At 32.9% G+C, this 12,797-nt stretch overlaps 1 protein-coding gene across 1 annotated transcript; it reads left to right on the top strand.

The window, feature by feature from the left end:
- The first annotated feature begins 5,051 nt into the window (after positions 1-5,051).
- LOC145601039 (putative lipid phosphate phosphatase 3, chloroplastic) lies at positions 5,052-8,476 on the top strand. Its single transcript, XM_081656953.1, has 8 exons — positions 5,052-5,171; positions 6,586-6,813; positions 6,933-7,020; positions 7,117-7,226; positions 7,349-7,439; positions 7,637-7,825; positions 7,936-7,995; positions 8,173-8,476. The coding sequence occupies exons 2-8, from the start codon at positions 6,595-6,597 to the stop codon at positions 8,292-8,294; spliced, it is 879 nt and encodes a 292-aa protein (XP_081513079.1). The 5' UTR covers positions 5,052-5,171; positions 6,586-6,594; the 3' UTR covers positions 8,295-8,476.
- Positions 8,477-12,797: the final 4,321 nt, after the last annotated feature.

The following is a 12,797-nucleotide window of genomic DNA, read 5'->3' on the forward strand; positions in this document are numbered from 1 at the left end:
ACGTTGTGCCAATGTTTAATACCACTATCCCAGCAAAAGACACTGCATGATCTCCATAAATATCTCCATCAAAAACCCTTGAGCAAGTAGAACACGGTGTTGAAACGGAGAACAATGGAACACCCAATCGATAGCAAAGAACACTACAGTAAGTCTTACCATTCATAGTCCGACCCAAACCCGATATTGGGACCGTCCGCAACCAGGCCGAAGAGTGATCCCCCTGTTGGGACTTCCATAAGGCAACCTGACGTGAAGATAAGGAAAAAGAGGAATCCACAGATGCAGTGACCTTTGTGAGATATATATCTGCCAATTTTTTCATAAGTCTGGGGGCAGCGATCTCACTAGGGTTACTCAAAAGGTCAATCTCCACAGTCTTGTTAAAAAGACTAAGAGCACCATCAAAGGCCGATCCCGGACCAACAATACCAGAATCGAGGCGGGAATACTTACCACTATACTACAACGACTTAGTTATTATTATTATTATTATTATTATTAACAAGAAATTAGTGGGGAGCCGAGATACAATCTGGGCCCCCCACCCTCTAGCTATAGCGAACCCGATCCTGCTGAAGATGTGAGCAGCTGCACGAGCACCAATATCCTGAGTCTTAGCAAACGCCTGAACCTGCTTCGGCAACGCAATAGCAATCCTTCTCTAATTCCCCCAACGAAGAAAAGGAGAAAGGAAGAAAATCGTATCCAATAGCCCTACAACGTGCCCCATACTTGTCCCGCTTCCGTTGAGCCACCGTAGACACAACACGACAAGGAACAAAGTCAGACAACCTCGATAGTGTTAAAGGTGAAGGTCCTGTTGATAAGTCTATTTTATATATATTTTATTCCCCGTCCCACGGTCATATTTGTTCTTATTTGAGCTCTACGGAGCTAATTTTATTACTAATATTCGCTTTTTAGTGTTTTTGTAGAGTTGGTATTATTTTGTAGGAATTTGTAGATTTATGACAATTCCCGAACTTATTAAGCCACTACAATATTATTGGAGTTTGATCGTATTTTATGACCGTATATATGAACCTCAAGGCCTAACTAAATTAATTTAGTTTGGTGATTAAGGGCTCGATTATTAAAGAGGTCCAAGTTCTTAGAAGCTAATCAATCAAGTTAAGAGTTGGGCTCAAGGAAAACAGAAACCCAATCACAAGATATCAGTTGCTGGGCTGCTAGGCGTGATAAGCGGGCCCGATCGAGTGGATCAAAGTCCGATCGGGTGAGCTTGTATCTGGGCTGTTAGGATGCACTTCAATTTCGTTGGGCAGCTGCTTTGTTTCTTCCATTTTATTGGATTTGGGTTTGTTGTTTTTAAAACCAACAAGTAGGCTTATTAGTTGTCTTTAGTTAGGATTATGACTCCTAGGTGAGGCGGTTACTTTGCCTATTTATGTTAACTTTTAGTGAGGTTTTTAGGAGGAAACTCTTCACGTAGGATTTTCGGTAGTTTAGATTTATTAATTAGTTTTAGTTTTAGTTTTAGTTTTGTTTTATTTTCTCTCTCTAACTCTTTTCTCTCTCTCTCCTTAACTAACTCTTAGTATTACTTTCTCTCTTGTTTCTCTTTCTAAACTCTTAATTTATGCAATTTTATGTTTCCTTTTTTAGTACTATCTCTTTTCTCCTTATTTACTTATTTTCCTTGCTTTAATCTTAATCATGTCTCCTTTAATTGCTTTGTTTACTTTAGATTTAATTATGTCCGAGTAGTTTAATTCTAGGGTTTAGGGGGATCCATAATTAATATGAAGGGATATTTTATTATTGTTGATTATTGATATTGCATGATAATTTCTTATTGAATTGTTTTAATTCTTTGCAATTGGATTATGAATCGAGCAGATGTAATTTGATTGTGAATGTTTAGCAATATTGAATTGATGAATCGAGCAGATGTTAATTTGATATTAAAGGCTATTTTCAATAGGAACTTAGATCTAGTAAATTGCGAGAGCCTGTTAGATCTATGTTGATTAATAAATTGCGAGAGCCTATTAATCATGTTATATGTGCAATGTTGATTATTAATTGTTATGTTTTATCCCGGAATATTAATTATTGGTGAACCTATGACCCTAGGCCTTCTATTATTGATTTTCTCCCTAAACTTAATCTTCGTAGTATAATTTCACATTATATACAACAAATTGGTTACCTTAATAATTTAGATTATATTAATTAATTAGGAGTAGAAAGACCAGTTTCCTTGTGGATTCGACCCTACTTCCCTATCTACTTTAGTTAGAGGATTTAGGTAATTCTTTTGATTAGGTGATATGACTTTAGCCTGTCACCCGTCAAGTCAACACATACATCAAGGCCTCTATCCCAGGAATTATTATTATTATTATTATTATTATTATTATTATTATTATTATTATTATTATTATTATTATTATTACTATTATTATAAAAATATCAGAAAAAACCTACAAAGTCAATCAATTTACAAGAAATTAGTGGGGAGCCGAGATACAATCTGGGCCCCCACCCCTCTAGCTATAGCGAACCCGATCCTGCTGAAGATGTGAGCTGCCGCACGAGCACCAATATCCTGAGTCTTAGCGAACGCCTGAACCTGCTTCAGCAACGCAATAGCATACTTCTCTAATTCCCCCAACGAAGAAAAGGAGAAAGGAAGAAAATTATTATTATTATTATTATTATTATTATTACTACTACTACTACTACTACTACTACTACTATATGAATTTTAAGGTAATCTAACTACTTTATTTAAGGTAATCTAATTACTACTATATGAATTTTAAGGTAATCTAACTACTTATTTAAATGCTGAAATAGATACGGAGTATTTTATTATTTTTTTTAACAGAGATATAATTCATTTGCATAAGTGTTAATTAAAAGAAATTGATATGATCCCCCACAATCACAATAATTATATGGAAGTATGAAATACTTGTAACATTTTATTACTTTTAGGGCCTGTTCATGTTTACTGAATCGAACTGAACTGATTGGAGCTGAACTGAACTAAACTAAACTGATTGGAGCTACACTGAACTAAACTGATTGGAGCTTAATTGAACTGAACTGAGCTGAAATGAATATTTTATGAGAGGGGAAATTAGGAACTAAATTAAACTGAGGGTCTGTTCATATTTACTTAATTTCAGTTCAGTTCAGTTCAGCTCCAATCAGTTCAGTTCAGTTCCAATCAGTTCAGTTCAGTTCAACTCTTAATTTCCCTCTCACATAAAATATTCATTTCAGCTCAATTCAGTTCAGCTCCAATCAGTTCAGTTCAGTTCAGCTCAGTTCAGTAAATATGAACAGGCCCTGAACTGAATTGATTAGAGCTGAACCGAACTGAATTGAATTGAACTAGTTGGAGCTGAACTGAACTGAATTTAAATAAATGTGAACAGACCCTTACTCTTAAAATGGTAACAATAATGATAATATGATATACCATGTACGGGTAATTTCTCACTTTGTTATACATTGGTTTCCTTAAATCAAGAATTTTCTATCTTTTTATCCCCTTTTAATAATTGTTCTAAATTTTGAATACGACCTACTTAAACGACCCCATCCAAAAGGTTGTGTTTTGTATACCTTACGTCCTTAGTCAATGGGTGTACCTGAGGTAGGAAAGCACAAGTGACATGACTGGAATCCCATTTTAATATTACAATTTACAAATAAAGTTAAGTGATTAATAAATATAATTAAAAATGCATTATAATCAACATAATCATGAACAACAATTGACAAGAGCATGTCATTGCGCATTACAAGTACCAACTACTCCGTCCTATGATTACTTTATAAGCAACAAAAAAATATTCTCATTACTTTCTTTTGAATTTTGATATTTCAACATGGTGTGAAACTATGTTTTTAAGAACATGGTTTATTTGTTTTTTAAAGTAATTATATAACGATAAAAATCTCAAAATAAAAAAGATTTCTATTATTAATTTTAAATAATTATATAACGATAAATATTTCAAAATAATACAAAAAGGTTTATATTATAAAAATAAATATTGAAACAAATCTAATAAAATTACATATGTTTCGTATTATTTTTAATATTTAATTACATATGTTTCGTATTATTTTCAATAATCTTTTCAAAAAAAAAAATATTATTTGCAATAATTTTTTTTTTAAATTGCCATTTTTTTCATCTCTCCTCTCTAGCTTTTTTTTTGTTTTCCCTTTTTTTTTTTTTTTTTTTTTTTTTTGTCCCTTTTAATACTTACAAACAAATTAGCTCATAGCTATAATTTTTTATCTTTTATGTGTGATTTATGATGATATTTGTCAATTAGCTCATAGCTTTAATTTCTTTAAAATTTCTTATGTTAAGCGTGTACAAAATACCGTTGCTCATTTAGTTGCTAGATGGGATAATTGGGTTAATGCATAACTTGTACTTCGTATGTTTTTCTCAAAGCATTATTACTTTGACAAATAGTGATTTAATATAAATACCCCTTATGCTTTTTTTTTTTTTTTTTTTTTTTTTTGAGGGGAAAATACCCCTAATGCTTTCCTTTAAAACAAAAAAGAAAACCCACACACACACAAAATATTTGCATAAGAGTCCGAGTAACCCTCTAAAATAAGAATCAAAATTAATATTTACATAACAAATACATTTTTTTTTTCTTATAATACATTGGAATTAATGGGTATTATCAACAGAGCTAAAATTTTTGACCAAAATCAAAACAGAGCAAACATTGCAATGATGGAAAGTATATGCTTCATAGTTCATAAGTGGTACTCCATTATTTAATAGCATGAAGCATAATTTAAATTAAATATAAATTTACAAGTACTCGTAAATTCGTCATATATACTTCGTATATACAGAGTATTTTTTGGACGAGAACAAGTAATATATGTTTTATTATATTATAATAATAGAATGTCATAACAATTTGACCGTTGTCTATTCAACATTATAATTTTCAACCCAATATCGAGGAAATACACGGAGCAGTTCGCAAATAACAACATTAGAGAAATCCTAGCCAGAGTAATACGCGCTATTTCTATCTTTCACCATTTTCAGGCTCTCTCTCTCTCTCTCTCTCTCTCCTTTTTCCACACAATCAACCAAACTCTATTCTATTCTCCATCATCACTCATCATCTACATTCATCTAACAGGTTCTTATTCCTCATTATTTGTCTCTTACTTTCTTTTCTTTTGCATTTTATTCATTATTATTTCTTAATTTAGATGGTAAACGAAACTTTGAAATCTCTTATTCATACAAGTCAATGATCCTATATTATTGGAATTTTTATTTATTTATTTTTCAATCTAGTAGACTTTAATGATAGATTTTAGTTTTTCGTGTTCTCTGATTTAGTTGTCACGTTACTATTTCAAATTAGATTGCAAATGTGAGTATTAATTTCGGATGAGAGTAAATCATTGTTGAAGACCCACAAAAAATGAGGGACTTTTGGTATTATGATTGACAAATTAAAAGTTTGACATTTTTTTGTTTGTTAATAGTTTAATACGTGTATATGAAAGTTTACTGTACTATTAAAATTAATTATGGACTTTATGGTACAGTTTTATATGATGTCATCTACACCTGATTTCTTGGGGTTTTTTCCGTTTGTCATTTTACTGGCTTGTTTTGATGTTCATTGGGTATTGCTTACCTTTTTGTTCAAACTAGATTTCAAAATTTCTGCTCTTATTATTGGATATTGCTTACAATATACTGTATGTCTGTTTATTGCTCTACTTGACCCACTAAAATTTATCGTCTATCAAAGTTGAATGTCCCATTACACAAATAAAGAGGTGTGAACCAATCTTAGTGGGATGAAAGGAGTACGTAATAATGGGGAGATGGTAGAGAGCACTACAATGGAACATTGGAGAGGAATAGACACTCTCTTGGGTATGTTTAGAGATTACAATTAACTCCTCACCTGTCATTGATTGGTGGCCTTATTTTTCGAGGGGATTGTAAATTATAGAATGTTCCAATTGTGTTGGTAATCTGAAATGTAGTTATTATATTTTTCTTTGCTTTATGGTAATGTCATAGAAAGAATTCATGCTTGACTTCAAATTTATTTAGGAACTTAGTTTCTAAAAAGAAATTTAAAATTTTCTAATATGGCTTAGTTTGTTGCATCAACCAAGGGTGATGAGCATTAAATTTTGCTACATGTATCAATTATGTATTTATGTGCAAAATGGTGATCAATATATTATAATTAAAAGTATCATTAAAGGTAATCACATTTTCAAGAAAAAGTTAAAGTACTAACTTGCAAAATGTGTAATGTAAAAGCTACTTTAAGATGTAATTGCTCTGTGATAGATCTGCAAGGTACTTAATTCATTGAAAACATATAAGTTCTTCCTTGAAAGGTGATTACCTATGCTGTAGCAAAGCTTTAGTGCTCGAAATTCTGTTAGGGATTTTTGTTTTTTTTTTTTTTACAGAAATTGAAATGTCAAATCAGGTTAGAATTCATGTATGCTTATCTGACTAAGAAGGTGAATTTTGTCAGCCATTGTGGGTTGTAACATGGCTGTTGTATTGTTCAGGAGGGGAGAATGACAATCGGTGAACAGGTTCGAGCATACTCGATTAAATCTCATGGTGCCACAATAGCTAGAACACACCTCCATGATTGGTTAATACTGATACTTTTGGTGGTCATTGAAATCATTTTGAATGTCATTAGTCCATTTTATCGCTTTGTTGGAAAGGATATGATGACAGATCTTAAGTATCCTATGAAATCAAATACGGTTCCAGTATGGGCAGTTCCTGTAAGTCTATATAATTGTTATAAGCTCTGTTATATACTGCTATATTGCATCATGTTAGCAAAGAAACTTGCAACAAAGCCATAAGGTTGTTCAGGTCTAATGTTGCATGTATTTGGCAGATTTATGCAGTTTTGTTGCCTATTGTTATTTTCAACATTCGCTACTTTAGGAGAAGAGATGTTCATGATTTACATCATGCTGTTCTAGGTATAGTCATGATATTTTATACTCCTCTCTATTTTCTTTTTAAAGAAAATTCAGTTCTACGGAGGCTCAACTTACAATTTCTCTTACAATTTGCAGGCTTGTTGTATTCAGTACTCATTACTGGCGTCATTACAGATGCTATTAAAGATGGAGTTGGCCGGCCTAGACCTGACTTCTTTTGGCGCTGCTTTCCTGATGGCCAGGATGTATGAATCTTTATCCTTTTCTTTTATGTTTAACCTCACAAATAAATGTGAAATTCTGAAAAATAAAGTCTCAGTTGTGTAATTGAACTCTGATTTGTGGTTTGCTGTCCCTTTATTTGCAGTTTTATGATCTCCTTGGTGATGTAATATGTAATGGCGATCCTGCTGTGATAAAGGAGGGGCACAAGAGTTTTCCTAGTGGTCACACCTCATGTAAGCAACTCCGATCCTGAGCACTCTATGTTCAAATCTTGTACAGCACGGAGTATTAGATTAAAAAATGATTCCATTATTTGTCAATTACTTTCATAACTAGCTGATACTGCTACAACCAATTTTTATCTTAATTTTTGATTTGTTTTGTTATACCTTTCTGTATCTCACAAGGTATTTTTTGGAACTCGATACAGGGTCTTTTGCAGGACTTGGATTTCTATCGTTATATTTGTCAGGAAAAATCCAAGTATTTGATCGAAGGGGGCATGCTGGAAAATTGTGTGTTGTGTTCCTCCCTCTACTGATGGCAGCCCTTGTAGGTGTATCTCGAGTTGATGATTACTGGCACCATTGGCAAGATGTCTTTGCAGGAGCTATATTAGGTTCGTTATTGTTAGAGTTATATACAAAGTAGTATATTTGAGGGTACTTATGAGAGACTTTACCTTTCTATTCTGTTAACATCAAATTCAATTTTTTACCATCTTTGCAGGCCTTTTCATTTCTTTCGTTTGCTATCTCCAGTTCTTCCCTTCACCACATAGCACCAAGGGTAACGTCGCTTTTGAATCCTTTGGCTGACTTGCTATGCATCCTATTGAAATATTCTATAAAAACTAAATCATCACCACTTACGACATCAGTAGCATTACACTTTCTGTTTAATATATTTTAGTTCTGTTTTTTAAAACTTTTGAGCTGATTCAGACTCTGGATTTATTGACACTAGGTTGGGGACCTTATTCATATTTTAGAGCAGTTGATGAAGAGAGTCAAGCAGGCAGTCCTACAAACGGAATGAATTTGGCATTGGTACATCAGCGACAAGATCACGAAATCACTATTGGATGATACGTAGTATTTTCTTTTTTGCTGTCAAATGATTTATACCTGTTACTTGTAAATTCTCCCTCCTATATTCTTTGTAATCTCTCTTATATTGCATTGATATTCTTGACATTTGTAGAATGTTATAACTTCTTTAAGGGATATCGTTTGACCGTAGAAATTCATAATCTACATACTACTGAATACTAGCTTTGCCTTCTTGCAGTACCCTCGATCTAGATTCTGGAATCAGGTGTTGCAATTGTCATAATTAAGGATATGAAATGAGTTTTAATAAGTAAAAGCAATGATTGTTGAGCTATTTCAATCCTTTCGTATCGTCATATCGCTCATTCTGAGCATTGCTACATTGGAAAATCTTAATGGGAAAACCATGTTGGAGACTTGGAGTATACTCACTTTATCATTGCTAAAACATCCGAGTTTAGTTTGCTTAAAATACAACAACAGAAAATATTTTCCCAATCCCCCAATCTCCCACATAATGTGTCTTGTGTGTGACTTGGCACACCATGTGACTACTTGTAAAATAACAAAGTAACTCATATTAACATTGGTCGAGTAACACTTGTAATACTTACCAAAAAAAAACCCCTATAGTGTTGACGAAGTAACTCATGTACTTAGACTTGGAAAATGGGCCATTCGGGTCGGGTCTAGATTGGGTCATTTCGGGTCAGCTAACATTCGAGTTGATTCGGGTTTCGGGTCAAGTATCGGGTCGATTTCGGGTCGGGTTAATTTTTCGGTTGGGTATGTTCGAGTCGGGTCAATTTTGGGTCAAGCATATACAGGTTATATTCGGGTCAAGTCAAATCTGGTCGGGTCATGTTCGGGTTGTTTCATTTGTGGATCAAGCTCAAATCAATAATTTTATATAGAGTATATTTTAGTTTATGAGCTTAGCTACAGTTGAAAATGTACAATTTGAGTTATTTTTGGCACAAGACATTTTTTTTTCAATTATAAGGTAATATTAGTTCGGGCATTTCTGGTATTGGGTCTATTTGGGTCAATATTGGATCTGCTCGGGTATCGGGTCTATTCGAGTCAAACACTTTGGGTCAATTTCGGGTCGGGTCGGGTCAGTTCGGGTGTCGGGTGAGGATCGGGTCTACTCCATTTTCGGGTCGGGTATGTAACACCCTAGAAATTCCTTTCCTTTAAAATACTTATCTTACTCTTTAGAATACGATTTAGGAATATTTAAGACATTCCTGCCACCGTGAAAACGGCTAAGGCAATTATCAAAGACACATAGTGGAAGACTTAAATCAAAAACCGTTCAAAACAAGTCAATTCAAAAGTCGACCAACAAAATTAAAGTTAAACCAAAAGCAACGAATTTAAATAAAATCAACCTACAACTTGGAACCATTAAGACCCTTATTAAAACCAAATCAAATCCAAAACCTGACGTTAGTGCCACATATAAATAATAACATAAATAATTAAAGCATAAAACACATCGTAAACTAACGGAAACTAGCATGATTCGCTCTTCACTCATGCCCTGTCATGAATATGCTTCAAAACCTGAAAAGCTTATCTCTACTTGTTTCCAATACTCTCCATTAAAAATGGGTCATCATAGGGCCAAGATAAAGATATGGCCAAAACATACAAACACACACAATCAACAAAGCTGATTATATAAGCGTAATTAAACACACTAACACGTTTTCACCTATCAACACACACTTGCCTCAATGCAACATTACACACACACAAAGAACATCCAACAAGACTCTTCAACTAGACACTAAATAATTTACTTAGCATTGATCACGCATCGAACGGGTTTCCAACTCTACCTCCCCCAAATTAATTGAAGCTACTGACACGGAAGCTAACCGTGCCAGCATTAAAACCACACGTAGGTGGCGGAATCCCTATGCATAATAATAATAAAAGGAATGTACAGCGTCCTGTACTCCAGTAGAATTTATGGTTAAATATAAAACCCCATAACTCCCCCCATATGTTCCTACTCAAGTTATATACGTTCCAAGAGTTTTGGTGCGTAATCTCTTTCACTTTACGTTATTTACATATTATTAAACTTGGTGATGACTCTCAAAGCATAATAATTCAATCAACAATAATTATTCAATCAACCAAACATACCAATTTAATTCTTGAGTAATTAGTGACCACATAATATTTAATGTTGGACCATTTTTAAATCAACCTCAATGTCAAAGACACCTTAAACGCATAAAGCGCCACAAATCCTATTCATCGGTGTTAAAAACACCTTAAGTGCACTAAAGCACCAACATACAATTTATTCCTCGTGTACATAGACACTTACATAGCTCCTTTCTCATGCTTATAGCATCAATAAAAATTATATGAACTTTAATAAAATTCATTTTCAACATTCCTAGCCAAATTAAACATGTAGTTTAATTAAACATGCATTCTAACATGTCATAAATAAAAGTGTAGTCCATACAATCATGCCAAAAATATAATTTTCCAATCCATAATCCATCACAAATAAATCATGTTTCACAATTCAATCACCAAATCAATAATCCACAGTTTTCAATCAAAGTCTTAGCATGATACTACTTGAGATTAATTTAACGCAAGCCTAGCATGATACTACATCACCAAAATATGCCAAATACGCGTACGTACCTTGAATATGATCTTAAAATTGCCACGACTAGTAAAAATCACTCACTTCAAAGTCTCCTACAATTAAAATCATAGAAGAGTATTAAAATCCACCATACACAAATTTCTAGCAATATATACTATTATAAAACCCCTCATAATTTAATTAAAACATGCTGAAATTATATTTAAAACATCATATTTTAGTCCCTAATAATTAATGGGTAATTGATATTTCTTAAAGAAACTTAATTTTAAATGCTTTACTAAAAATTCCAGCACTATATTTTAATTAAAACTTGCTGTAATTAAGCCTTAAAAAACTTTAATCATAGATCTAAACCATAATACATCATAATCCTTCAATAATTCATAAATCAAGAACCTAGGGTTTCAAAAATTGGGGCTTTTTAATTAAAGCACAAATCTGAAAATTAATTAACATATTACTTATAATCAAACATCAAAATCAAATCCCAAAACTCATAATTAACAATTAGATTTGACAGGGTAAAGTCGTATCCCCTAATCAAAAGTAATTCCTAAAACCACTAACTAAAATAGATAGGGAAGTAGGGTCGAATCCACAGGGAAACAAGTCTTTCTATTCCTAATTAATTATTATAATCTAAATTATCAGGGTAGCCAAGAGTTGTTGTTTAAGGGACTATACTACGAAGAATATGAGTAGGGAGAAAATCAATAATAAGAAGGCCTAGGGTCATAGGTTCACCAATAATTAATATTCCGGGATAAAACATAACAATCAATAAATCAACATCGCACAAATAACATGATTAGCAGGCTCTCGCAATTTATTAACCAACATAGATCTAACAGGCTCTCGCAATTTACTAGATCTAAATCCCTATTGAAAATAACCCTTAATATCAAATTAACATCTGCTCGATTCATCAATTCAATATTGCTAAACATTCACAATCAAATTACATCTGCTCGATTCATAATCTAATTGCAAAGAGTTAAAACAATTCAATAAGAAATTATTAAGCAATATCAATAATCAATAATAACAAATTACCCCTTCATATTAATTATGGATCCCCCTAAACCCTAGAATTAAACTACTCAGACATAATTAAATCTAAACTAAATAAAGCGATTAAAGAAAACATGATTAAAAGCAAGAATTAAGAGAAGAGAATAATAGTATTAAAGTAATAAGAGAACAAAATAATAAATCTTGAAGTGAACAAAGAAAAGTCGGAAAGAAAACAAAACAAAACTAAAACTAAAATTAAACTACGTAAAAGTTGAAACTAAGAAAATAAATTAACAAACTAAAACTAAACTAATAAAACTTGCCTCCTCACGTAATACTACTATCCTATTTATAAAAAGAAAACAAAAAGGAATTCCAACCCCACTCAAACTAATAAAACAAAGCCTAACAAAGCTAACAATAAAAGTTGCGGGAAGTTGGAGTTCGGAATTTGCAGGCCCAAAAGCAACCAACAACTCAACACGCTTAACGCTGAAGATGTCCATCCAACCGGGCCAAGCCTCGCCCGATCGGGCCCGATCAACTGGAGCTGCGAGATGGGCTTCAATGCTTGGACTTTGTCTTTTAGAATTCACTAGCCCAAGTTTCTTCACTTGTTTGGTCCGTAATAATAACTTGTAAAATCTTGGACATCTTCATATATCGAGCCCATAATCACCGAACTAAATTTCTTTAACTCGGTCTTGGGCTTTAAATATACGGTCATAAAAATACGATCCCTCTCCAATATCATCATAGTGGTTTAATAAGCTCGAGAATCGACATAAATCTGCAAATTCCTACAAAATAATACCCACTATACAAAAACACTAGAAAACGTATATTAGTAATAAAAATAGCTCTGTAGAGCTCAAATA

Source organism: Chenopodium album, chromosome 21 (genome assembly GCF_948465745.1).
Source record: "Chenopodium album chromosome 21, dcCheAlbu1.1, whole genome shotgun sequence".
Lineage (NCBI taxonomy): Eukaryota > Viridiplantae > Streptophyta > Magnoliopsida > Caryophyllales > Amaranthaceae > Chenopodium > Chenopodium album.